Source organism: Bos grunniens, chromosome 2 (assembly GCF_055505025.1).
Source record: "Bos grunniens cultivar Pamir isolate PY7600 chromosome 2, Bosgru_T2T1.0, whole genome shotgun sequence".
Taxonomy (NCBI): domain Eukaryota; kingdom Metazoa; phylum Chordata; class Mammalia; order Artiodactyla; family Bovidae; genus Bos; species Bos grunniens.
This window is the reverse complement of record NC_141166.1, coordinates 110,396,787-110,420,583: the sequence shown is the minus strand read 5'-3', so window position 1 is coordinate 110,420,583 and position 23,797 is coordinate 110,396,787. Positions and strand designations below refer to the sequence as shown.

General features: G+C 35.8%; 1 protein-coding gene across 12 annotated transcripts in view; it reads right to left on the bottom strand.

Moving 5' to 3' along the window:
• The window catches only part of UBR3 (ubiquitin protein ligase E3 component n-recognin 3), a 205,024-nt gene that overhangs the window by 157,147 nt on the left and 24,080 nt on the right, over positions 1-23,797 (bottom strand). For 10 of the 12 annotated variants that reach the window (XR_015147496.1, XR_015147497.1, XR_015147498.1 and 7 more), the window contains exons 2-5: positions 11,254-11,393; positions 8,120-8,278; positions 2,441-2,584; positions 1,833-1,882 (exon numbers count right to left, since the gene is read on the bottom strand). Coding sequence is in view for 8 of the 12 variants with exons in the window: in XM_086357128.1 (XP_086213254.1) it covers positions 1,833-1,882; positions 2,441-2,584; positions 8,120-8,278; positions 11,254-11,393 (493 nt within the window). In the remaining 4 variants the exon portion in view is untranslated. The remainder of the gene's footprint in view (positions 1-1,832; positions 1,883-2,440; positions 2,585-8,119; positions 8,279-11,253; positions 11,394-23,797) is intronic. The other 2 variants (XM_086357098.1, XM_086357166.1) reach the window with 1 other exon arrangement.

Here is a 23,797-nt window from a genome sequence, read left to right as displayed (position 1 = left end):
CCCTCCCTCTCCTTCCCCTGCTGCGTCCACAAGTCCATTCTCTCTGTCTGCATCTCTATTCCTGCCCTACAAACAGGATCATCAGTACCATTTTTCTAAATTCCATATATGTATTCATATACTATATTTGTTTTCCCTCTTTCTGACTTACTCCATTTTGTATAACAGGATCTATGTTCATCCCCCTCAGTTCAACTGACTCACACTCATCCCTTTTATGGCTAAGTAATAGTCCATTGTATACATGTACCACAACTTCTTTATCCATTGATGAGTCGATGGGCATCTAGGTCATTTCCATGTCCTGGCAATTGCAAATAGCGCTGCTGTGAATATTGAGATGCATGTGTCTTTCTGAATTATGGTTTTCTCAGGGTATATGCCCAGTAGCGGGACTGCTGGGTCATAGGTTTTATTGCTAGTTAAAAAGTACTTTTAAATAAACTAAAAGTTTAATTATAAAATACAATTTAAAGATCAAAAAAATCTTACTGTCTTTAAATATAAATATTAAGTATACTTCACAAACTCTAGGTGGTCTCAGCTACTATCACAAAAATAGCATTTTATGAGAATGCAAATTAAAATGAAGTATTTTGAAGTTGTCACCATCAACAAGTATTTACTGAAATATAATCATAATTAAGGAGTAAATGATTATATAAATTATATTACACATAGAAGTTGCTGAAACAAAGAATCCAAGAGAAATGAACAGAAGGAACACAGAGAGGGCCTAAAGAAGAACAGAGTAAAAGCAATGGTAATGAACAAAGAAAGGCCCTATTTCAAATCCTCTGATACCCCTCACAAAGTTACTTCTAGAAGAAATTCAAAAGCACCACCCCCCAACCCTGGGTGCACACTCACACAGAAGGATCTCCTTCCAGCACCCTACCATAAAATACAGTGTTGCTACAATGTACTTATGTACAATTAAGGCACCTCTGGCTATTCCAATTTGTTGAAAATTAACATGTTCCTGTTAATTGTTAATTAAATGAGATTCCACAAAATACTACATTTTGTGGAAGCCTTCTTACAGGGGAAATATGCTACTAAAAACTTTAAATTATAAGGCATCAGATCAATTGTAACATATCCATAAAAGAAATCGTGCTTTCAAACAAAAGATATTTGGCTTAGTTCATATGACATTACCACATCAAAATGGGTTTTTTCAAAGGAAAAAAATGTAAATGCTTAAAAACAATTTAGTTTTTAAAATGTCCAACATTAAATGTATAAATTAATAAACATATGAAAATTAAGTTTTATAAAAACCAAGATTATAAACAAATATAGATCAAAAAGGAATTTTTCTTTATAAATCACATACTAACAAACTACAGGAATGTTATATGTAATTTATTAGAAATATTATTAATAAACTATAAAAATTGACATTTCAAACTGACAGTCTATTTCTCAGTACTTTGCTTTTTTTAATAACTCTTGAGATAGAAGATATAACTTTATTATGAGATTAGAAAAGAAGCACATTTCATATTCTTCTAGCAAATTATTCTAGACTTAGCTAATTTTTGGATAAATCTGAGGATATTTTCATAGGAGAAATATCTATGCCTTTCTAGCTCTCATTTCTAAACTATAAAAATAGAAATGAATTTACAAATAAGAAGTAAAAATCTAGCTGCAGTCCTCATCCTGTCACTAAGTAATGCTGTGACCTTGACTAAGTTATTCCACTCTGGGCTTCAGTGTCCATGTCTACAAAATGAAGAATTTCAACTACAAAATATCCACAAATTTGTATGGTAGTTCTAAAACTTTTAAATACTACTTTTTAAATGTTTCAAATGTTAACTCACCTCATCTGAAGAATCTAGTTGTCCCAATGTTCCTGCTGCACTTGCAAAACCTTTGGAAAGGAGAAAAAAGTTTCCCTTTATAACTGTTACATATTGCTTTAACCTTAAAATTACTTTAAAACATAACAATATCAAAAGCTAAAGTTTTGTTAAGACAACTCATTCTAATAGTTATCTTGGCAGAATTTAACATTTATCTTTAAATCTGGGCCCAATCAGTTTATATTTCAATAGGAAACCTCCAGTGAAAACACAGATTTAATATTCACAAATAATGTTTCAGAAGGATTGCTTTCTTTTCTTTTTAAACCATAGTTTACTAAAATATTGAACTACTAAAGTTTTGGGCTACTCCTAAATAGCAAGTGCTATATTTTTCATGAGTTCAAACTAGAACCTTTGATAAACTAACTGAATCCCTTTGAAGAAAAACAAAGTATCTTCTTTGACTAATCTATCCTTTCTTGCTTACAAATTTTTACTACTTTTATTACTTTCCTTACAAAGAATGACACAGCGCTTAAATTTTTTCAATGAGTAAAGCTTGAGGGGTTTCTTGTTTTAACACAGAAAAGTTACCATTGTTCAAATTAAATATTTAAACAAACCTTGAACTGCCAGAGTGCTAGCGCCAGCAGATGGCTCTTGTATACCGTATACAAGTTTATCCTCAGGATATGTAAGTCCAGAGCTCTTCAAAGCTATAAGGTATTTTTCATGACTTTTCCTTGCACAAGCATTTTCTCCAAGACCTAATATTTAAAGTACATTTAAAAATCAGAAAAAAAAATATTCCATTCAAAACATAAATACAGCCACCTCAATAAATAACGTATACACATATAAAATAGATGACTATTCTAATTGGAGGGGAAACCCTAGAATGAATAATATAAAATAGCTATCAGACATTTCTGTGCTCATGTTTGGCATTAATAATGTACAGCATGTTTATGGCAAATAATGAAATCCAGTAAGCAGTTGAGCATCTTAAAGACGCCAGAGATTATATACAAAACACAGGGGGTTCAAAGATTGATAAAACATGATTCCTATCTTCAAGGAACTTTTATTGTACAGAAAGGCAGATAATATGGTTAAGTGACAAATCTGCAGCAGACTTCACCATTTGGTTTCACAATCTGTGCTCTTATAATACCATGCAACCAGACCCAAAGCAAAGTTTTTGGAAAGGCTTCCTAGGGAAAAAGAGTGGAATTTTCAAATATTATAACTGAGACTATTCTTAATTTCTGTTTTGCCAAGCATAAAATGTTTTTATAATGACACTGAAGTAATTAAAGGCATAACTTGTACAGAAGTATCACTTAAAACAAATTTATTCCAAAATTTTGAGAAGTTTAGGTTCTAGAATTAACAATCCTAGACATTTCACTTAGCATTTGATCATATTAATGCCAAGTTTGTCTTCTACTTTGATTCCTAATATATTATGGAGAATAGAAGAATAATAAAAGAAAAATACTGACATTTGAAAGTTCTTTAAAAGAAAAAATTATTTTCTGAAAGCCAAGTTACCATGTCATTTGCCACCTCTTAATCTGAGAAGCCTGGCGGGCTACTGTCTATAGGGTGACAAAGAGTCAAGACACAATTGAGTGACTAAGCACACACACACACACACACACACACACACACACACACACACGGAGACTATACATCTTTAATTAAGGTTTCAATCTCTCTGATTATAAAAATATATAGTAAATGAGTTTGTTTAATATTTGCTGAGCTTTCCTCAATTTCCTCTCTCTGCTACACTCAATAGTTAGAATAGCTTTGTTTATTTAAATCTCTGCCCAATCTCTGGTCTAATTTAAAAAAAAAAACAAAAATGAAAATAAAACTTTCAGCACAGATTAGACAGGAATACATCTATCCTTCAATTCAAGTCCAAAATTAAAAACAACCACAGTTTATAAAAAATAAAGGATTTCAAGGGTCCTACATAAGAAATGACTAAATATCTTCTGAATAATAAAAATCATGTGTTTATCTCAGTAACAATAAATGAAATTTTTGCAATACTTTTAATTAACAAAATATATTTCAGAGACTTCCCTAGTGGTCCAGTGGTTACGAATCCCTGCTTCCACTGCAGGGGGTGCAGGTTCACTCTCTGGTCATGGAACTAAGATTCTGCATCCCATGCAGTGTGGCCAAAAGAACACAAACTTTCCTTTAATTATTTCTTAATTAAGTTCAACATATTTTCCTTTAATTTCTTGAACATATATGTAATAGTTTTTTAATCTCTTTATCTACTAAATCCAACATCTAGGCCATTTCAAGGTCAATTTCTATTAGTGTCCTTTTTCTTGGTTACACTGCACAATTTCTTATTTTTTTGTATGTCTAACAGTTTTTATTGTATATTGGACATTCTGATGACACATTATCAAAGATTCTGGGTTCTGCTATCTTCCTTTGAAGAGTGTTAATTTTAATTCTGCAAGACTTACAGCTTGATCACATAGAATTTCTGAAGACTCAGTTTTAGTTTGTAAGGGGCAAATCTCTTACTATTATACAGTGGAAGTAACAAACAGATTCAACAGATTAGATCTGAGAGACAGAGTGCCTGGAGAACTATGGACGGAGGTTCGTGACACTGTACAGGAGGCAGCAATCAAGACCATCCCCAAGAAAAAGAAATGCAAAAAGGCAAAATGGTTGTCTGATGAGGCTTTACAAAGAGCTGATAAGAGAAGAGAAAGGCAAAGGAGAAAAGGAAAGATATACCCATTTGAATGCAGAGTTCCAAACAACAGCAAGGAGAGATAAGAAAGCCTTCCTCAGTGATCAATGCAAAGAAATAGAGGAAAACAATAGAATGGAAAAAAACTAGAGATCTCTTCAAGAAAATTAGAGATAACCTATGGAACATTTCATGCAAAGATGAGCACAATAAAGGACAGAAATGGCATGGACCTAACAGAAGCAGAAGACATTAAGAAGAGGTGGCAAGAATACATAGAAGAACTATACAAAAAAGATTTTCATGACCCAGATAACCACAATGGTGTGATCACTCCCCTAGAGCCAGACATCCTGGAATGTGAAGTCAAGTGGGCCTTAGGAAGCATCACTATGAACAAAGCTAGTGGAGGTGATGGAATTCCAGTTGAGCTATTTCAAACCCTTAAAGATGATGCTGTGAAAGTGCTACACTCAGTATGCTAGCAAATTTGGAAAACTCAGCAGTGGCCACAGGACTGGAAAAGGTCAGTTTTCATTCCAATCCTTAAGAAAGGCAATGTCAAAGAATGCTCAAACTACTGCACAATTACACTCATCTCACACGCTAGCAAAGTAATGCTCAAAACTCGCAAAGCCAGGCTTCAACAGTACATGAACCGAGAACTTCCAGATGGTCAAGCTGGATTTAGAAAAGGCAGAGGAACCAGAGATCAAATTGCCAAGATCATTAAAAAAGCAAAAGAGTTCCAGAAAAACATCTACTTTTGTTTTACTGATTACGCCAAAGCTTTTGGCTGTGTGGATCAAAACAAACTGTGGAAAATTCTTAAAGAGATGGGAATACCAGACCACCTTACTTGCCTCCTGAGAAATCTGCATGCAGGTCAAGAAGCAACAGTTAGAACTGGACATGGAACAACAGATTGGTTCCAAATCAGGAAAAGAGTACATCAAGGCTATATACTGTCATCCTGCTTATTTAACTTATATGCAGAGTATATCATGCGAAATGCCAGCCTGGATGAAGCACAAGCTGAAATCAAGATTGCCAGGAGAAATATCAATAACCTCAGATATGCAGATGAAACCACCCTTATGGCAGAAAGTGAAGAAGAACTAAAGAGCCTCTCAATGAAAGTGAAAGAGAAGAGAGTGGAAAAGTTGGCTTAAAACTCAACATTCAGAAAACTAAGATCGTGGCATCCAGTCCCATCAATTCATGGCAAATAGATGGAGAAACAGTGGAAACAGTGACAGACTTTATTTTGGAGGGCTCCAAAATCACTGCAGATGGTGACTGCAGCCATGAAATTAAAAGATGCTTTGCTCCTTGGAAGAAAAGCTATGACCAACCTAGACAGCATATTAAAAAGCAGAGACATTACTTTACCAACAAAGGCCCATCTAGTCAAAGCTATGGTTCTTCCAGTAGTCATGTACGGAATGAGAGTTGGACTAGAAAGAATACTGAGCACCGGAGAACTAATGCTTTTGAAATGTGGTGTTGGAGAAGATTCTTGAAAATCCCTTGGACTGCAAAAAGATCAAACCAGTCCATCCTAAAGGAAATCAGTCCTGAATATTTATTGAAAGAACTACTGTTGAAGTTGAAACTCCAATACTTTGGCCACCTGATGAGAAGAACTCACTCACTGGAAAAGACTCTGATGCTGGGAAAGACTGAAGATAGGAGGAGAACGGGACGACAGAGGATGAGATGGCTGGATGGCAAAACCGACGTGATGGACATGAGTTTGAGTAGGATCCAGGAGTTGGTGATGGACAGGGAAGCCTGAAGTGCTGCAGTCCATAGGGTCGCAAAGAATCGGACATGACTGAGTGACTGGACTGAACTGAACTGAACTGAAGGGGCGAATTTATGGAAAGCCCAAGGTTCTTTGGGCTTCCCTGGTAGCTCAGATGGTAAAAAATCTGCCTATAATGCAGGAGACCCGGGTTTGATCCCTGGGTTGAGAAGATTCTCTGGAGAAGGGAATGGCAACCCAATCCCTTTCTTTCCCAAGTATTCTTGCCTGGAAAATTCCATAGACAGAGTAGTCTGGCAGACTACAGTCCATGAGGTCGCAAAGAGTCGGACACAACAGAACAACTCACACTTTCACTTTCAAGATTCTTTAAAAGCCCTGTAAATTGGCAGGAATAATCTCCAAACTCTGTCAGGGTTCTAGGCTTCATTAAGACTGACCTGGAGTAGAACTTACTCTAAGGTATATGGCCTTCTGGTGTGTCAACTTGATGCCTAGCTTATTAATAAGGTCTCTCCAGTTCGGTTGAGCTGATACTCCAGTGTCTCCCAACACTGCCTAATTTCCATTATCTCTATTATATTTATCTTCACTATCTGCCATTAACCCCCCAGCCCTCTTTAGTAAGTCTTAGGTAGTCTCATCCTGTATATGTGTATCTCAGTTCTCAGCCAAGCACTTTCAGGTTCCTCATACATCTGACCCACAAATTCTTGCTATTCTGCACCAAAGATTCCACAGGCTCCAACTGCTTCAGCTGCCCTAAACTGTGACCTCTGCCCCCTTAACTCAGCTGGACCACCACACTCTGCTTCAATGCCAGCCCTCCCCGTTAGTCAGAAAGTTTTCCCCAGAGAGAGATTCAGAGAATTGTGAGGCCCACCTCTTGCTTTTTGTTTCTCTCAAAGGTTTACAGTCTTGTGTTTCCTGTTGTCTAATGTCTGAAAACAACTGCCTCACATTTTTTTTCCAGTTTTATGTTATGACATAAGGGCTAGCAATTTTTTGGTATGGAGGTTTTGTTAATGTCACCTCCCCTCACTAGACCATAAGTTTTGTAAGGGCAGGGATAGGAATATTTGGTTTACTATGTACCTTCCCCACCCAAGCTCTAATATATAGCCCAAAGCCAATCAGATGAGACTATCTATAAATAACATGTAATTAACAATACACATAAAAACTTCACCACTCTAAAGAAGGAAGATAAATTTCAATTTTCAAAACATGCTGTTCATAAAGAACATTATTTAAAAGCACAAAGAACATTATTTAAAATATTCATAAGATTTTAAAATAATTGATATATTTACCAAACGACAAATTTGAGCTAAGTTACCAAGACATAAAAACTATTTTATATTACAGTACAAACATATTTAACAACTTTAAGTTTCATAATTTAAATTCTACATCACTATAAACTCCGGGGTTTTTCTACATCACTATAAAATCCCACACAAAAGTTTAGGGATACCGAACATGAAGACACAAGAATGATGGCTGTTATTGTTTGGAGAAAGGGAGGTAAAGTATAATTACAAATATGTCACACCAAACTTGGGAAGTCTGGGTTCTAGTCCCAACCCCAAAATCAGTTAATTGTGATGTCTTGAATTGGTCATTTAATTTTTCTGGGGTTCAGTTTCTTTATCCATAATATAAGAAGCATTCTTAATAACGTTTAGCTTTAGCATTCTACTAAAATAATCTACATTTTAAGTTTTAAAATACATAATTTTTCATTATTATAATAACGTAAGTAAATTTTAACTTTCTTCCCTTTGAAATTTTACTCACCAGAAGTCAGATCTTTGTAGTTTTGTTGGTTTGTTAAAACCTGAGTAAGAACAGATCGCATTGCTCCTCCCATTTTAGTTAGATCTTCTAAAAAGGAAATTTGAGGTTCCAAAAGCTGAAGGACTTTATTAAGGTCTTTCTCTGATGGAACATCAGCTGCTAAAAAAAAAAAAAAAAAGCAATCAATTTTCTTTAAAATATTTTGCTAAGAATAATATTTTATTCCCTTAAAAACACAGTAACTCAGATAATAGCATTTTATAATCAAAAAGTTAATTTAAGAACTCTTCAGAGAGCAGGCACCTACTCAGCACCTAGCTAGGGCAGACTTGTTTAGGAATTCAGTCCTCTAAGAAAAGACTGATGGAGGAAAGAGATGACTTCATAAGGTACTAGATGTCCCAAGTAGCTCAGACAGTAGAGAATCTGTCTACAATGCAGGAGATATGGGTTCAATCCCTGGGTCAGGAAGATCCCCTAGAGAAGGAAATGGCAACCTACTCCAGTATTCTTGCCTAAAGAATTCCATGGAGAGAGGAGCCTGGTGGGCCACAGTCCATGGGGTCACAAAGAGTTAGAAATGACTAAGAGACTTTCTCACTCACTCACTCACTCACTCACAAAGTACTAATCACTTAATCTGTGTAAAATGCATTCAACTTAGGGTTCTATACTTAACAGATATATACATGTAATCAAAAGATCATCTCAAAATTAGATGAACAGAGTTCAAGAAAAACTTAAGATTACTCTCTAAAACAAAACAAGACAGAAATCAAATATATTCAGATAGTATAAGAATATTAGGACAAAAATATGTCAGTTCTAAATTAAAATCTGTGTAGCAAATAACCCATCCTTTATCATATTCCAAAAATACAGGCTCATGTTAGCTAAAGGTCAAAGCAACTAATTAGAAAAATATGAATGTTTTTACTAAAACAATTTTAAAATACCAGGCAAGATACGCTGGTAAGAGGGGAAGAGAAGAAATCTAGAAATCTAGCAACTTAAAAAGAATAGTTAAGAGGAAAAGAAAAAAAAGATGTCTTAGAAAAACTGAGGTCTAAAAGAAAGACATGAAGAGAGAGATTTAGAGCTTAATCATAACTGGTTAAAAGAAGAATGCATATAAGGGAGCTAACAGGGGGCTTCTGTGCCCAAAAAAGGAGACATCAAGTTCTTTAAACATTTATTGAGTATCTACTTTATGACCAGCACTGAGAAGCAAAACTAAGTAAGACGTAGTTCCTAACCCCAAGGAACCCTCAACCTAGTTAAAAGATAATCTGTGAATAAAATTCCAGATAACTCTGAGTCATGGAATCCAAGCCAAAAATCTTACTTTCTCAGTGGAAAACCATACTGTGTATTATTCTTCTTTCTGTTCTCCCCAATGACTTATTAGTAGAAATTTAATTAACATTTGTTTTTTATTTCCAGGGGCTCTAACACAGGCTCTGACAGAACAGATGGTAGGGTGAAATGGAAAATAGAACTCCAGGTAACTGTCCAACCATGAAATTATCTCAGCTTCCATTATCTCACATTAGATGATTTCAAGTACTCTCTTTTATCTTTTTTTTTTTCTCTTTAATTTCAAACAGTGATCTATACACAAATGAATGCAGTAGTTTACTTTTGCACAGACATAAGAAATTAATGCTGAGTACAAGCAGTAATACAGAGAGGAAAACTTCATGAACCTAAGTTCACAAAATTCATCTTAAAACAAAAAAAGTGCTTCCATTCATTCCTTTATGTTTTCGGGTAATGGTAACATAATTATCAAAGCTATGTACCCATGTCATCCACCTCTTGTAACTGCTAAGTGTCACCAAGGAAAATATAAATATAATATATACTCTTATATTAATTACTCTTTGATTAAACTAATGGTAAGCTTTAAGATTTGCATAATGTGATTTCTACCTATTATTTTTCTAAAATAGGACACTTGCAGCATAAAATGTGAATATCCAAAAAAATCTGTTAACTAACATATGTGAAATAAAATGGAAAGAAATTTCAATAACCCTGCTGGTCTCCAGTTCCTTCATTCCAAAGAGAAAGCAGTTTGGGACTAAATCAAAACAATATTCCTTTCTCTATTTTAATGCATACCAGAAGTATTTGACAAAAGACTGTATATTCTGCTTAAAATGTAGAAGTGAGGAACTATAAGCATTTGCTCACAATGCAAATAACATAATAGTTTTAGAAATGCTGACGATACTATAATTCTTCACACTTCTAGATGCAAGAGAGAAGATAAACATGTGTGCCATAGTTTCAAATTGGATTTAAGATTACTTACAGTATTAAATAATCTAAAAGCTCTAAAAGTAATGCAAATGGAGTCCTTTAAATGATAAAAATGCAAGTATCTCTAGAAAGGCAAAAGACATCATAAAAAGTTAATGTTTGGTTCATACCACTAATTGATACCTGTAATTCACAATGTCAGATTAAGAACTTTAATAAATGATATCTAAATCGAGACATTTAACTAAAGCATATTAATCAAGACTGTGACTACATCTTAAAAAGTAAGAATAATATTGGTAATTTGCATGTTTCTTTTCTCTTTTCAATACAATCAGGATGCTCACAGATATACATTGTACCAACAATATGGGAATAAGCAATTTGTTCCCTAAGTTGTTATATACAGAGGGGAATAAATATATATACCTCTACAAAAAAGGAGGAGGGAAAGAGATTGGTGAAATAGTTTATCTCCTAAAAATCTAAGTTAAAGTCAAACACTTTCAGGACTTCTTAATTCTGCTCTATCACAATATAATCACAAATTAAATCACTTCAATCCCATAAAATAATTATTTCCTCTTCTCCAGAAGGCCAAATAAGTTTGATCAGAGACATTTACAACCGAGCAAAAGAGATTGCCACATTCTGCCTACTACAAGGTATCTATGAAGTCATATAATTGATATTTAGTGTGCTTTTATTTAGTATATCATAGTTATCACATAAAAAACATTAAGCCAAAAAAAAAAAAAACATTAAGCCAAAAAAAAAAGGTATCTGAAAAAATTCACCTCATTGTTAGTGCTAAACTTTGTTAATTGAGAACTTAAAAAGAGTACTAACAAAAAGTGGATTAAACATACCTGGTTCATTATAGCCTTCTCTTAAATACTGAATAAGACAAAAAATAAATCTTGGAAGAACAAATTCAGACATCATCAGTAAGTCTTTGGGGACACAAGGAATATTTGAACTTGATTTAATTTGATGCCTTTTGCAAAACCTGTAATAGGAAAAAGAAAAAAAAATTAATGGTGCTGTCAAATCTGCTAAGAATATATTAATTCTATTTACAATATCCATAAAAAGAATGTGGGCCAATATCAAAAGGAACGTATTACTCTTTTTATGATTTTAAGGCACCAAGTTAAAAGAATATAGTTTTAACTGGTCTTTAAATAAAAATTGGCACCGAGGAAGATTTCTTCCTAATAAAACATCATACCAGTTACATTTTAACTAGAATACAAAAAGTAAATCTTGTTACTGACTTTATACATTTTAACTGCAATTTATTAGTTTCAAGGATTAATATATTACTTTCACTCTTTATAAATCATTAAATACAAATTGATTATTTCCCAAACTTGGGAATTATAAACTTGGAATTATTTTAAAAACTTGCATTTTTCATTCCTTAACTATTTTGAACTTATTGCATTAATGAGTAGATAAGTGATACAAATACTTAAAGTTTATTTGAAAAGTATATACACTTAAGTATGCACATTTCTTCTGATCTTATACTAATTTTAAAGTATGACTGGTATATTTGAGCAAAACTGAAGTAAACTATTTTTATAATCTGAGTAGTCATAAATAAGCTATTTTGTGACCAAACACAAAATAAACACACTAAACATAAAACATACCTAGAAAGAAACTTATTACAACAGATGGAGAAACTCTTTTAGCTGAAAAACATAAAAAATCTGAATAGAGAAAAACCACATTCCCAAATGGAAAAACCTTAAAAAAAAAAAAAAGTCTCTCCCACCAAACGCAATGACATTAGATTTAAATTTCAATGGGACTAATCACAAACTAATTCTAAAGTTCAAATGGAAAATCATATGCGTGAAAGAAAATAAGTAAAACGTCTTACAAAATGATTAATGACAGTGACCTACACTTTAAAACATAGGACAAATCCAATATAATTTAAAATATGTGTAATGTCTCTATATTGACCCATATGAGAAAAGAATCAAAAAGAGTGGATATATGCATATATATATAACTGATTCACTTTGCTGTTAACTATACTCCAATAAAAGAATTTTTTAATAAAAACAAAATAAAATCTGTGATATTATGTTATCAATAAACCACAATGGATTCCAGAAACAGACTATGTAATGCCTAAGTCAATTAATGTGGGGGGGTAGAAGATTTTCAATAAATTGCTAAAGGACTAATTGATTACATGCAGGAAATAAATTTGATCCTTATCTTATACCATATACAAACTATATTCCACATAGATGAAAAATCAAGCAGGAAAAAATTTACCAGAAAGAAAATAAACTCTTACTTATATTATCTCAAAGAACAAAAGTCAAAGTAAGATTTAAAAACAAAAGTCATAGAAGAAAGATAAAAATTGGCTACACAAATTAAAAGTTTCTATGCAGAAAACAATTACAAACTGGAAAAAACATTTATAACATATACAAGATTAATATCTATGATCTTTAAACTCTTGAAAAATGGGTTAAAAAGAAAATAATTCATAAAAAAATCATCCAAGGTCATGGGCAATTCACAAAAGTGAATGACCAACAAACATATGAAAAGATGTTCAAGTTCTGCAGTAATCAAATGAATTAAGTTTATTGAAACAAAAAATGAGCAATTAGAAAATCTCCATTTTGTGATACCTATAAAATAACTGACCCATGGAATGGAGTCATTAAAGAAAGGCTTAAAGAAAAATTTACCACTTAGAGAACAGACTGTTACATCCATATCAATCTTAGTATCACCACAGGAGAGGAAAAAAAAAATCAGATGCTGTGATGCTTCTGAAGTACACAGTGCCATTTACAAAGAGTTTTTACCAAACAAGTTGAACCTAAATGACACTAGAGCTAAGTAGTGAAGTCTCTAGAGCTAAGAGATAAAGAAATAAGTTAAATGACACCGTAAGAAAGCAAATAGAAAAATCATGAAAGTAGAACATTATATAGGACAACTGACTCCACTGCAACTGATCACAGCAACCTGTCAGTGGCTGAGAGGAAAAGGAGGTAGAAGGAGCACCAGTTAAAGAGCTTGAAAGGCCCAGTAGCCAAATGTAACATGTGAACGGATTCTAACCTAAACCAACTTGAAAAAGGCATTTTTTAGAAAACAGAAGTCCAATTAAGAACTGAGTACTAGTTTGTTAAATAATTTTATTAGGTAACATAAATGGCATTGTGGTTATGTAAGTAAATGTTGATGGATATTTAACAGTAATAAGGAATTAACTTTGTTTAGGTATGACAACAGCATTGTGGTTATCACTGAATAGAACAGTCCTATCTTTTACATACCTCTATATAAATGTTTATGAATAAAATGCTACAATGCATGAGATTAGCTTCAAAATAATTTGATTGTGTAAAGGAAAATAAGTAGGAGTATACAAAGCCCAGCTTGAGCTGTTAACTGTAGAAACTGGGAGACTGATAAGGGGTTTTGTTATATTATACTTATTAAGCAGAATGTGGGCCAATGTCAAAGCCAATAAAGTACCACCACTTTCAGATTTTTAAGACATCAAGAAAAAAGAATGTAGTTTTAATTGGTCCTTAACAAAACATCACCAAAGGAGTTTTTTCCTAATAAAATATTGTATCAATTAAGTGACACTCACTGCTTTTAGACCTGTATGAAATTTTCTCCACTAAAAGGCTAAAAAAATTTTTTAAGAAAGAAAATGCATTTTTTAAAAGATGAATACTGAAGCATACTGGGGGGATGATCAAATATGTTTGGGATTTGTTTCAAAACACTTTGGCAAAACGGAAAAAAGGCAAAGGAGGCAAACGAGTCAAAAATCTTGATAAACATTGAGTCCAATGATGGGTTGCTGCTGCTGCTGCTGCTAAGTCGCTTCAGTCGTGTCCGACTCTGTGCCACCCCATAGACAGCAGCCCATCAGGCTCCTCCGTCCCTGGGATTCTCCAGGCAAGAACACTGGAGTGGGGTGCCATTGCCTTCTCCAATGATGGGTTATGGAGGTTCAAAGTTCTATCTTTAACTTTGTGTATGGTTGAAATTTTTGATAACATAAAAATGTTTTTTCATCTTGCAGATTAGGGAAAATTCACTTTATTAACTCGTTGGAAAGCATGTTCAGAAATTTGTTATCATACACGTGGAAGGGTAAATAGATCCAGTTTTGGATGACATTTTAACAATAGAAGACAATGGCATCCCACTCCAGTACTCTTGCCTGGAAAATCCCATGGACAGAAGAGCCTGGAAGGCTGCAGTCCATGGGGTCGTTGAGGGTCAGACACGACTGAGCAACTTCACTTTCACTTTTCACTTTCATGCACTGGAGAAGGAAATGGCAACCCACTCCAGTGTTCTTGCCTGGAGAATCCCAGGGACCGGGGAGCCTGGTGGGCTGCCGTCTATGGGGTCGCACAGAGTCAGACACGACTGAAGTGACTTAGCAATAGCAATAGCAATTAATACTTTAGGCTTCCCTGGTGGCTCAGACGGTAAAGAATCTGCCTGCAACGCAGGAGACCTGGGTTCAAGCCCTGGGTTGGGATGGTCCCCTGGAGGAGAGCATGTCAACCCACTCCAGTAATCTTGCCTGGAGAATCCCATGGACAGAGGAGACTGGCAAACTACATTCTATGGGTGGCAAAGAGACACAAATGAGCAACAAATGAGTAACAAATAAGCACAGCACAGCATTAACACTTTAGGTATTCATAACTTTAGCTGAGCATCTCTCCTTCTTGTAATTAGATAGAAATAATTCTAAATTTGCAAAAATATATCTACAGATATATTCACTGTACCACAGTTTGCAATGCAAAAAAGTTAGGAATTACTCATGTAATAGAATAAAGATTAACCAAAATTCTGTAGATCAATAAAAAACACTGAATTTGTTATAAAGAATGAGGTAGATCAACAAGTACTGAAGTGGAATTATATCTAAAATAAGTAAGAAAAGAATTGCATACCATACATATATATGTACATATATATATAATAACCTCTTTTATAAATAAAATTTTGGAAAAAGAATAGAAAAGAAAATGACATCTGTAGGAAGAAAAATACTTAGAGAAATGTACACCAAACTTGGTAGAAATTAACTGAAAATGGGATACAGCATACTTTTACTGGCTACATTAATTGTACCTACAATGTTTAAATTCTGTAAGATAAATATATGTATAACTGTATAATCAAAAGGAAAAAACCTACCCCCAAAACGAACAATAAGTTATGTCATTCATTTGGCTTTAGTTCCACAATTTGAACATTCATTCTTAACCTTTTTTGGCTAATAGACCCTTTTCAGAATCTAATGAAAGTTATAACTCTTTCTTAAGAAAAAAAATACACAAACATACAAAAATAAAACAGAGCATTCGCATACTACTTAAGTTTATCTACCCTTAAAGCAGAGCTTAAAAACATCAGGCCAACAGATTATAGTGTAGAGACAGGTAGACTACCTCAGTCCTCACACAGATAGGTAGGCAGGGTCTGAACAGCCTCCTCAGCTGCTTTTGTTTCCCATCCAAATATCATTTCCATATTTATCATAGAATGAAAAAAGTTGGAAAAAAAAAAGTTACACCCTAAGGGCTTCCCTGGTAGCACAGCTGGTAAAGAATCCTCCTGGGTTCAATCCCTGGGTTGGGAAGATCCCCTGGAGAAGGGAATGGCTACTTGGTCCAGTACTCTGGCCTGGAGAATTTCATGGACCGGATAGTCCGTGGGGTCGCAGAGTCAGACAGGGCTGAGCAACTTCCACTTTTCACTTTCACTGTTCATTACACCTAAAAGTCTAAATCTTTATTTAAAGGGAAATAGGAACTTAAGACGGGGAAAGCAATGGCACCCCACTCTAGTACTCTTGCCTGGAAAATCCCATGGACGGAGGAGCCTGGTAGGCTGCAGTCCATGCGGTCGCTAAGGGTCAGACACGACTGAGCAACTTCACTTTCACTTTTCACTTTCATCCATTGGAGAAGGAAATGGAAACCCACTCCAGTGTTCTTGCCTGGAGAATCCCAGGGACAGAGCAGCCTGGTGGGCTGCCGTCTATGGGGTCGCACGGAGTCGGACACAACTTAAGTGACTTAGCAGCAGCAGGAACTTAAGAACTTCTTTCAGATGGGGTACACAAAATCTAAGTAAAATCAAAGAAACTTAAAATTCTCCCCTAAATCTAATATAATTTAACTGAAGTGCTTATAAGCATGAAGGTAGAAACAGAAAGCTTTCTGTTTACAAAAGAAAGTAATTCAAAAGAGCTACTGAACAGACAGTGAAGAACACTTCAGTTCAGTTCAGTCCCTCAGTCGTGTCCGACTCTTTGCGAACCCATGAATCGCAGCACGCCAGGCCTCCCTGTACATCACCAACTCCAAGAGTTCCCCCAAACCCATGTCCATTGAGTCGGTAATGCCAGCCAACCATCTCATCCTCTGTCGTCCCCTTCTCCTCCTGCCCCCAATCCCTCCCAGCATCAGGGTCTTTTCAAATGAGTCAGCTCTTTGCATCTGGTGGCCCAAGAACTGCAGTTTCAGCTTCAACATCAGTCCTTCCAAAGAATACCCAGGACTGATCTCCTTTAGAATGGACTGGTTGGATCTCCTTGCAGTCCAAGGGACTCTCAAGAGTCTTCTCCAACACCACACTTCAAAAGCATCAATTCTTTGGCGCTCAGCTTTCTTCACAGTCCAAATCTCACATCCATACATGACCACTGGAAAAACCACAGCCTTGACTGGATGGACCTTTGTTGGCAAAGTAATGTCTCTGCTTTTTAATATGCTGTCTAGGTTGGTCATAACTTTCCTTCCAAGGAGTAAGCATCTTTTAATTTCATTGCTACAATCACCATCTGCAGTGATTTTGGAGCCCAGGAAAATAAAGTCAGCCACTGTTTCCACTGTTTCCCCATCTATCTGCTATGAAGTTATGGGACCAGATGCCATGATCTTCGTTTTCTGAATGTTGAGCTTTAAGCCAACTTTTTCACTCTCCTCTTTCACTTTCATCAAGAGGCTCTTTAGTTCTTCTTCGCTTTCTGCCATAAGGGTGGTGTCATCTATGTATCTGAGGTTATTGATATTTCTCCCGGCAATCTTGATTCCAGCTTGTGCTTCTTCCAGCCCAGCGTTTCTCATGATGCACTCTGCATAGAAGTTAAATAAGCAAGGTGACAATATACAGCCTTGACGTACTCCTTTTCCTATTTGGAACCAGTCTGTTGTTCCATGTCCAGTTCTAACTGTTGCTTCCTGACCTGCATACAGGTTTCTCAAGAGGCAGGTCAGGTCAGTGTCAATTGAGGAATAACATTTCAACCTGGAACAAAGGTGAAGGAACAGCAAGAATGGTCTAAGCAACTTGGAAACTGAGGTTACAAAAATAACTATAAGATACTATGAGTGTGTGCTAAGTCACTTCAGTCGTGTCCGACTTTGCAACCCCATGGACTGTAGCCCACCAGGCTCCTCTGTCCACGGAATTCTCCAGGCAAGAATACTGGAGTGGGTTGCCATTTCCTTCTCCAATAAGACACTATGAGATTGACAAACAAAATTGGTTTTTGCATTTTAGTCTGAGAAATAATATGGGGAACTAAAGCATCTTACATATTACACAGCAAGTGCTCAATAAAGGTTTGGTGAAACAAAGATTTAATCTAATAGTAGAATTCCAAAAATGATTTCAAGGGCATCCAATTAAAGAAAAAACAGAATTCATTTAATAATTCCAGTTTTCAAACATCTTTTTAAGAACCACTATATGCCTGGCACTTACGCCTTAGGAATAGAGGCCTTGCTCTCATGCAGCTAACTTTCTTTCGAGGGGAGAAGCGGGTTGAGGCAGAGGATAGAAAAACAAATTAATATGAAAAATAAGCTCTACAAAATAATACCACAGCCTGATTTATAGAACGGGTCCATTAGGCAACTTTAAATTGGGTTTGTCAGGGAAGGCCTTTCTGAAGACTTGACATCTGGGCTACAGACCAAATGAAATGAAGGAGCTAGGCTAGGCATACAAAGCTCTGTGGGTTGGGCGTATTGTCAAGAGGTATGACAAATGACACTACATACAATCAGGTTCTAAAGATCTCTCCCCAGGTGAATAGAGAGAGGGCTTTTAGACAATCGGTATGGCTCCAAAGGAAAAATGGCAGGAAGTAATGTGTTTGCATTTGCAATTCACAGGTCACAGATTTTTTTCTTCAAGGAACCCAACAGCTCTGAATGAGTAAAAAGGTTAAATATTTCTTAGTGAAGCAGGATGTTATGGCAATAAATAGGATAGTCAAATAGAACTGTGGAAACAGTTGATAAAATAGCATCTCCAAATTTTATTTTACCTCAACTTTTTAAAAAATCTTCATTGAACTGACAGAAAATTGCCCAAAAGCAAAGTGTTCAGCTCAATGAAGTATCACAAACTGAACACATCCATGCTAGCAGCAATCAGATCAAGCAACAAAATAGTATCAGCATCCCAGAAACCCTCCGTCTGATTCCCCTAATACCAAATTTAAATGACTGAAAACAGAGTTCCTATACGCTGAAAAAAAGAGAGCGGGCAGAACAGAACAAGAGGGAAAGGGATAGGATGGCAAGAAAGGAAAAGGACCAGAGGATTTTGGTCATCCATTTGCAAATTACTAAGATTTGGCTGGGGGGAAGAAGGCCAAGGAGAAGCCAGCTCAAATAACTCAACCACATATTTCAAAAATTAGAAAAGCATCTGAGATAAGCTCCCTAAAAATTAGACTGTGGCATGTACATTACGTTCCTAACTCAGCACAAATCACATACAAAGAATAATTTCACATATAATCTAAGGTAATTCATAGAGAGGGCTTTCTTGGTAGCTCAGTGGTAAAGAATCCGCCTGACAATGCAGGAGATGCCGGGCTGAATTCCTGGACCGGGAATATCTCCTAGAGAAGGAGGGAATATCTCCTAGAGAAGGAAACAGCAACCCACTCCAGTATTCTTGCCTGGAAAATCACAGAGACAGAGTAGCCTGGCAGGCTACAATAAATGGGGTCACAAAATAGAGACACAACTTAGCAACTAAACTTAGCAACTAAACAACGACAATTTATAGAGATCCCTAGAAAGACATGCATCCCAAATTAAAAGCCCCTGAAATAATCTCTTCATTTTACAGATAGGGAAATAACAGAAACACTAAATGACCTATCTAATAAAACTGCTAAAAGATTCCTGAAGATCACAAAAGTCATATCATAAAGATATATATGGTATGCAACAAATCTACATACATAATATGACCTCAGTAAAAATATCAATAAAGATTTAAACAAGGTGATTCTAAAGTTCCAATGGAAAATTAAAAGCTAAGAATCTTCTGTAAAACAAATGTAATGAGAGTAGAGTAGTTTTATCAGGTACTAATTTATTTTAAGGTTAGAATAATCAAAACAGTGTTGCTGTCCAGCCTTTAGGCAGTTTACATTCTAGAGAGTAGACATTAATGATAAATGCAATTAAGTAAACTATAAAATAAACAAAGAGAGAGTTGGGACAGAAATTCACCTATATGCGTTCATATCTTGTATCTCTATATTTCTACATCTTTCACAGGCGTGGCTTCAGTAAAGAACAGATTAACCTCATGTCTAAAACTGTTATATTACATGAATAGTTAAGAAATAAAAGGAAACATTTTAAATTCCATCTAGATAGGTTTAATATTATTTACTGGGGCCTAAAGTACTAAAAAAGCAAAAGATTAATGAAAATTATAAGTTCTAATTGGGAAAGAAATACATCAAGGTTGTATATTGTCACCCTGCTTATTTAATTTATAAATAAGCAGAGTACATCATATGAAATGCTTGGCTGGATGAAGCATAAGCCAGAATCAAGATTACTGGTATCAGTAAAGCAATTATCCTTCAATAAAAAATAAACTTTTAAAAATTAAAAATTAAATTAAAAAAAAATTATCGGGAAAAATATCAATAACCTCAGATATGCAGATGACACCACCCTTATGGCAGAAAGCAAAGAAGAACTAAAGAGCCTCTTGATGAAAGTGAAAGAGGAGAGTGAAAAAGTTGACTTAAAGCTCAACATTCAGAAAACTAAGATCATGGCATCCGGTCCCATAACTTCACGGCAAATAGATGGGGAAACAATGGAAAACAGTGAGACACTTTATTTTGTTGGACTCCATTGTGGACAGTGACTGAAGGCATGCAACTAAAAGACGCTCCTTTAAAGAAAAGTTATAACCAACCTAGACAGCTATTAAAAAGCAGAGACATTACTTTGCCAACAAAGGTCCATCTAGTCAAGGCTATGGTTTTTCTGGGAGTCATGTACAGATGTGAGAGCTGGACAATAAAAAACGCTGAGCACCAAAGAATTGATGCTAGAGAAGACTCTTGACAGCCCCTTGTACTGAAAGGAGATCAAATCAGTCAATCCTAAACAAAATCAACCCTAAATATTCATTGGAAGGACTGATGCAAGCTGAAGCTCCAATACTCTGGCCACCTGATGTGAAGAGCTGACTCAGTGGAAAAGACCCTGAGACTGGGAAAGACTGAAGGCAGGAGGAGAAGGGGACGACAGAGGATGAGATGGTTGGATGGCATCACCGACTCAATGGACATGAGTTTGAACAAGCTCCAGGAGATAGTGAAGGACAGGGAAGCCTGGCATGCTGCATTCCATGGGGTCACAGAATCGGACAGGACTGAGTGCCTGAGCAACAAAAAAGTTCTAATTTACTTAAAGAAGGCATATAAGATTAGAAGATTTGAAGGTAAAATTAAAGATGTACACATATTTAACTTTTAAGATAGCAAATAAATTATAAATTGAATGCCTGAAGGCAGAAAGAAAACAATGCAGCACTGGCACATGAAAAGATATTATCAATGGGCATATTAATTACTGTGACTCCCAAAATGGATCAAATATGCTGCTGCTGCTAAGTTGCTTCAATCGTGTCCAACTCTGTGCGACCCCATAGACAGCAGCCAACCAGGCTCCCCCGTCCCTGGGATTCTCCAGGCAAGAACACTGGAGTGGGTTGCCATTTCCTTCTCCAATGCATGAAAGTGAAAAGTGAAAGTGAAGTCGCTCAGTCGTGTCCGACCCTCAGCAACCCCATGTACTGCAGCCTACCAGGCTCCTCCGTCCATGGGATTTTCCAGGCAAGAGTACTGGAGTGGGTTGCCACTGCCTTCTCCAGAATCAAATATATGTGGAATTTAATTCATGACATAGGTAGATTTCAAATCTATGAGAAAAACTTGGCTCACTCAGAGAAATGGTATTGAGATAATTGAATAACCAGACAGTTTAGGGGCAGGAAACAGCATCTCCTAAAATCTTACACCATGATAATAAATAAGACCCATATCAAACTTCTACAGATGAAAAATAACGTTAGTAGCAAAGAAATACACCTGATGGGATAATAGTATATTAGACACTAGAAAGAGAAGATTAATAATTTACTGGCAAAGCAATAAGAAATTATGCAAAATAATTCATGAAGACTGAGAAAAAAGAGCATCTCAGTGAGGAGTGGGATTAAAAACAAGCAATATTGCCTTACACTGGAATCCCAAAAAGAGGAGAAAGAGAAACAGAACAAATATGTGAAGAATGGTCAAATTTTTTCCAAAATGTATTGAAAATCATAATATTACAGATCTAAGAACTCACAAAGCAACCAGTATATAAAAGCAGACTTTTCATCAGGAATCACAGAATCTAGAACACAATGGACAAACACATTTAAAGTGCTAAAACAAAACAGCCCTGCAAATCCAGAATTCTTAACATAAAATAACTTTCAAAACTGAGAAATAAAAACTTTTCAGACAAAGTCTAGGAGAATTCATTGTCATTATAAAATTAATTAAATTTTACAAGCAGTCCTATGATAAGCCCATATTTTGAAAAACTTACCTCCCATCAACAGGCATGTGAGTGACTCATCTTGGAAGTAGACCCTTCAGTCCCAAGAAGCCTTCAGAAGACTATAACCCTAGTCACAATCTTAACTACAACCTCTTGAGAGATACTATACATACAATGCCATAACCACACACCTAGGCCACTTCAGAATCCTCAGTACACAAAAAGTATAAGATAATAAATGTTTGTCATTTTAAACTGCTCAGTTTATAAGTGATTTGTTACAGAGCAGTAGATAACTATTAAAATACTATCAATCAATTACACCTAACAGAACACTATACCCTACAGCAGCTGGACATTCATCTCACCGCTCATAAAATGTGTCTCAAAAATTTCGTTTTAGATTTTTAAGAAGCAAATGGATATTATTAACTCACAGAATTATATAACCAACTTCAGTTCAGTTCAGGCACTCAGTCGTGTCCGACTCTTTGCGACCCCATAGACTGCAGCACACCAGGCTTCCCTGTCCTTCACCAACTCCCAGAACTTGCTCAACTCATGTCCATTGAGTCGGTGATACCATCCAACCATTTCATCCTCTGTTGTCCCCTTTTCCTCCTGCCTTCAATCTTTCCCAGCATCAGAGTCTTTTCCAATGAGTCGGCTGCTTGCAACAGGTGGCCCAAGTACTGGAGTTTCAGCTTCAGCACCAGTCCTTTCAATGAATATTCAGGACTGATTTCCTTTAGGATTGTCTGACTTAATCTCCTTGCAGTCCAAGGGACTCTCAAGAGTCTTCTCCAATACCACAATTCAAAAGCATCAATTCTTCAGCGCTCAGCGTTCTTTGAGGTTCAACTCTCGTATTTATATATGAATGACTACTGGAAAAACCATAGCTTTGACTAAACGGACCTTTCTCGGCAAAGTAATGTCTCTGCTTTTTAATATGCTGTCTAAGTTGGTCATAACTTTTCTTCCAAGGAGCAAGTGTCTTAATTTCATGCCTTCGGTCACTGTCCACAGTGATTTTGGAGCCCAAGGACATAAAGTCTCCCACTGTTTCCACTGCTTCCCCATCTATTTGCCAAGAAGTGATGGGACTGGATGCCATGATCTTACTTTTTTGAATGTTGAGTTTTAAGCCAGTCTTTTCACTCTCCTCTTTCACTTTCATCAAGACACTTTTTAGTTCTTCTTTGCTTTCTGCCATAAGGGTGGTTTCATCTGTATATCTGAGGTTATTGATATTTCTCCCGGCAGTCTTGATTCCAGCTTATGCTTCATCCAGCCCAGCATTTCTCATGATGTACTCTGCATAGAAGTTAAATAAACAGGGTGACAATAGACAGCCCTGACGTACTCCTTTCCCAATTTGGAACCAGTCCATTGTTCCATGTCCGGTTCTAACTGTTGTTTCTTGACTTATATACAGATTTTTCAGGAGGCAGGTAAGGTGGTCTGGTATCCCCATCTCTTTCAGAATTTT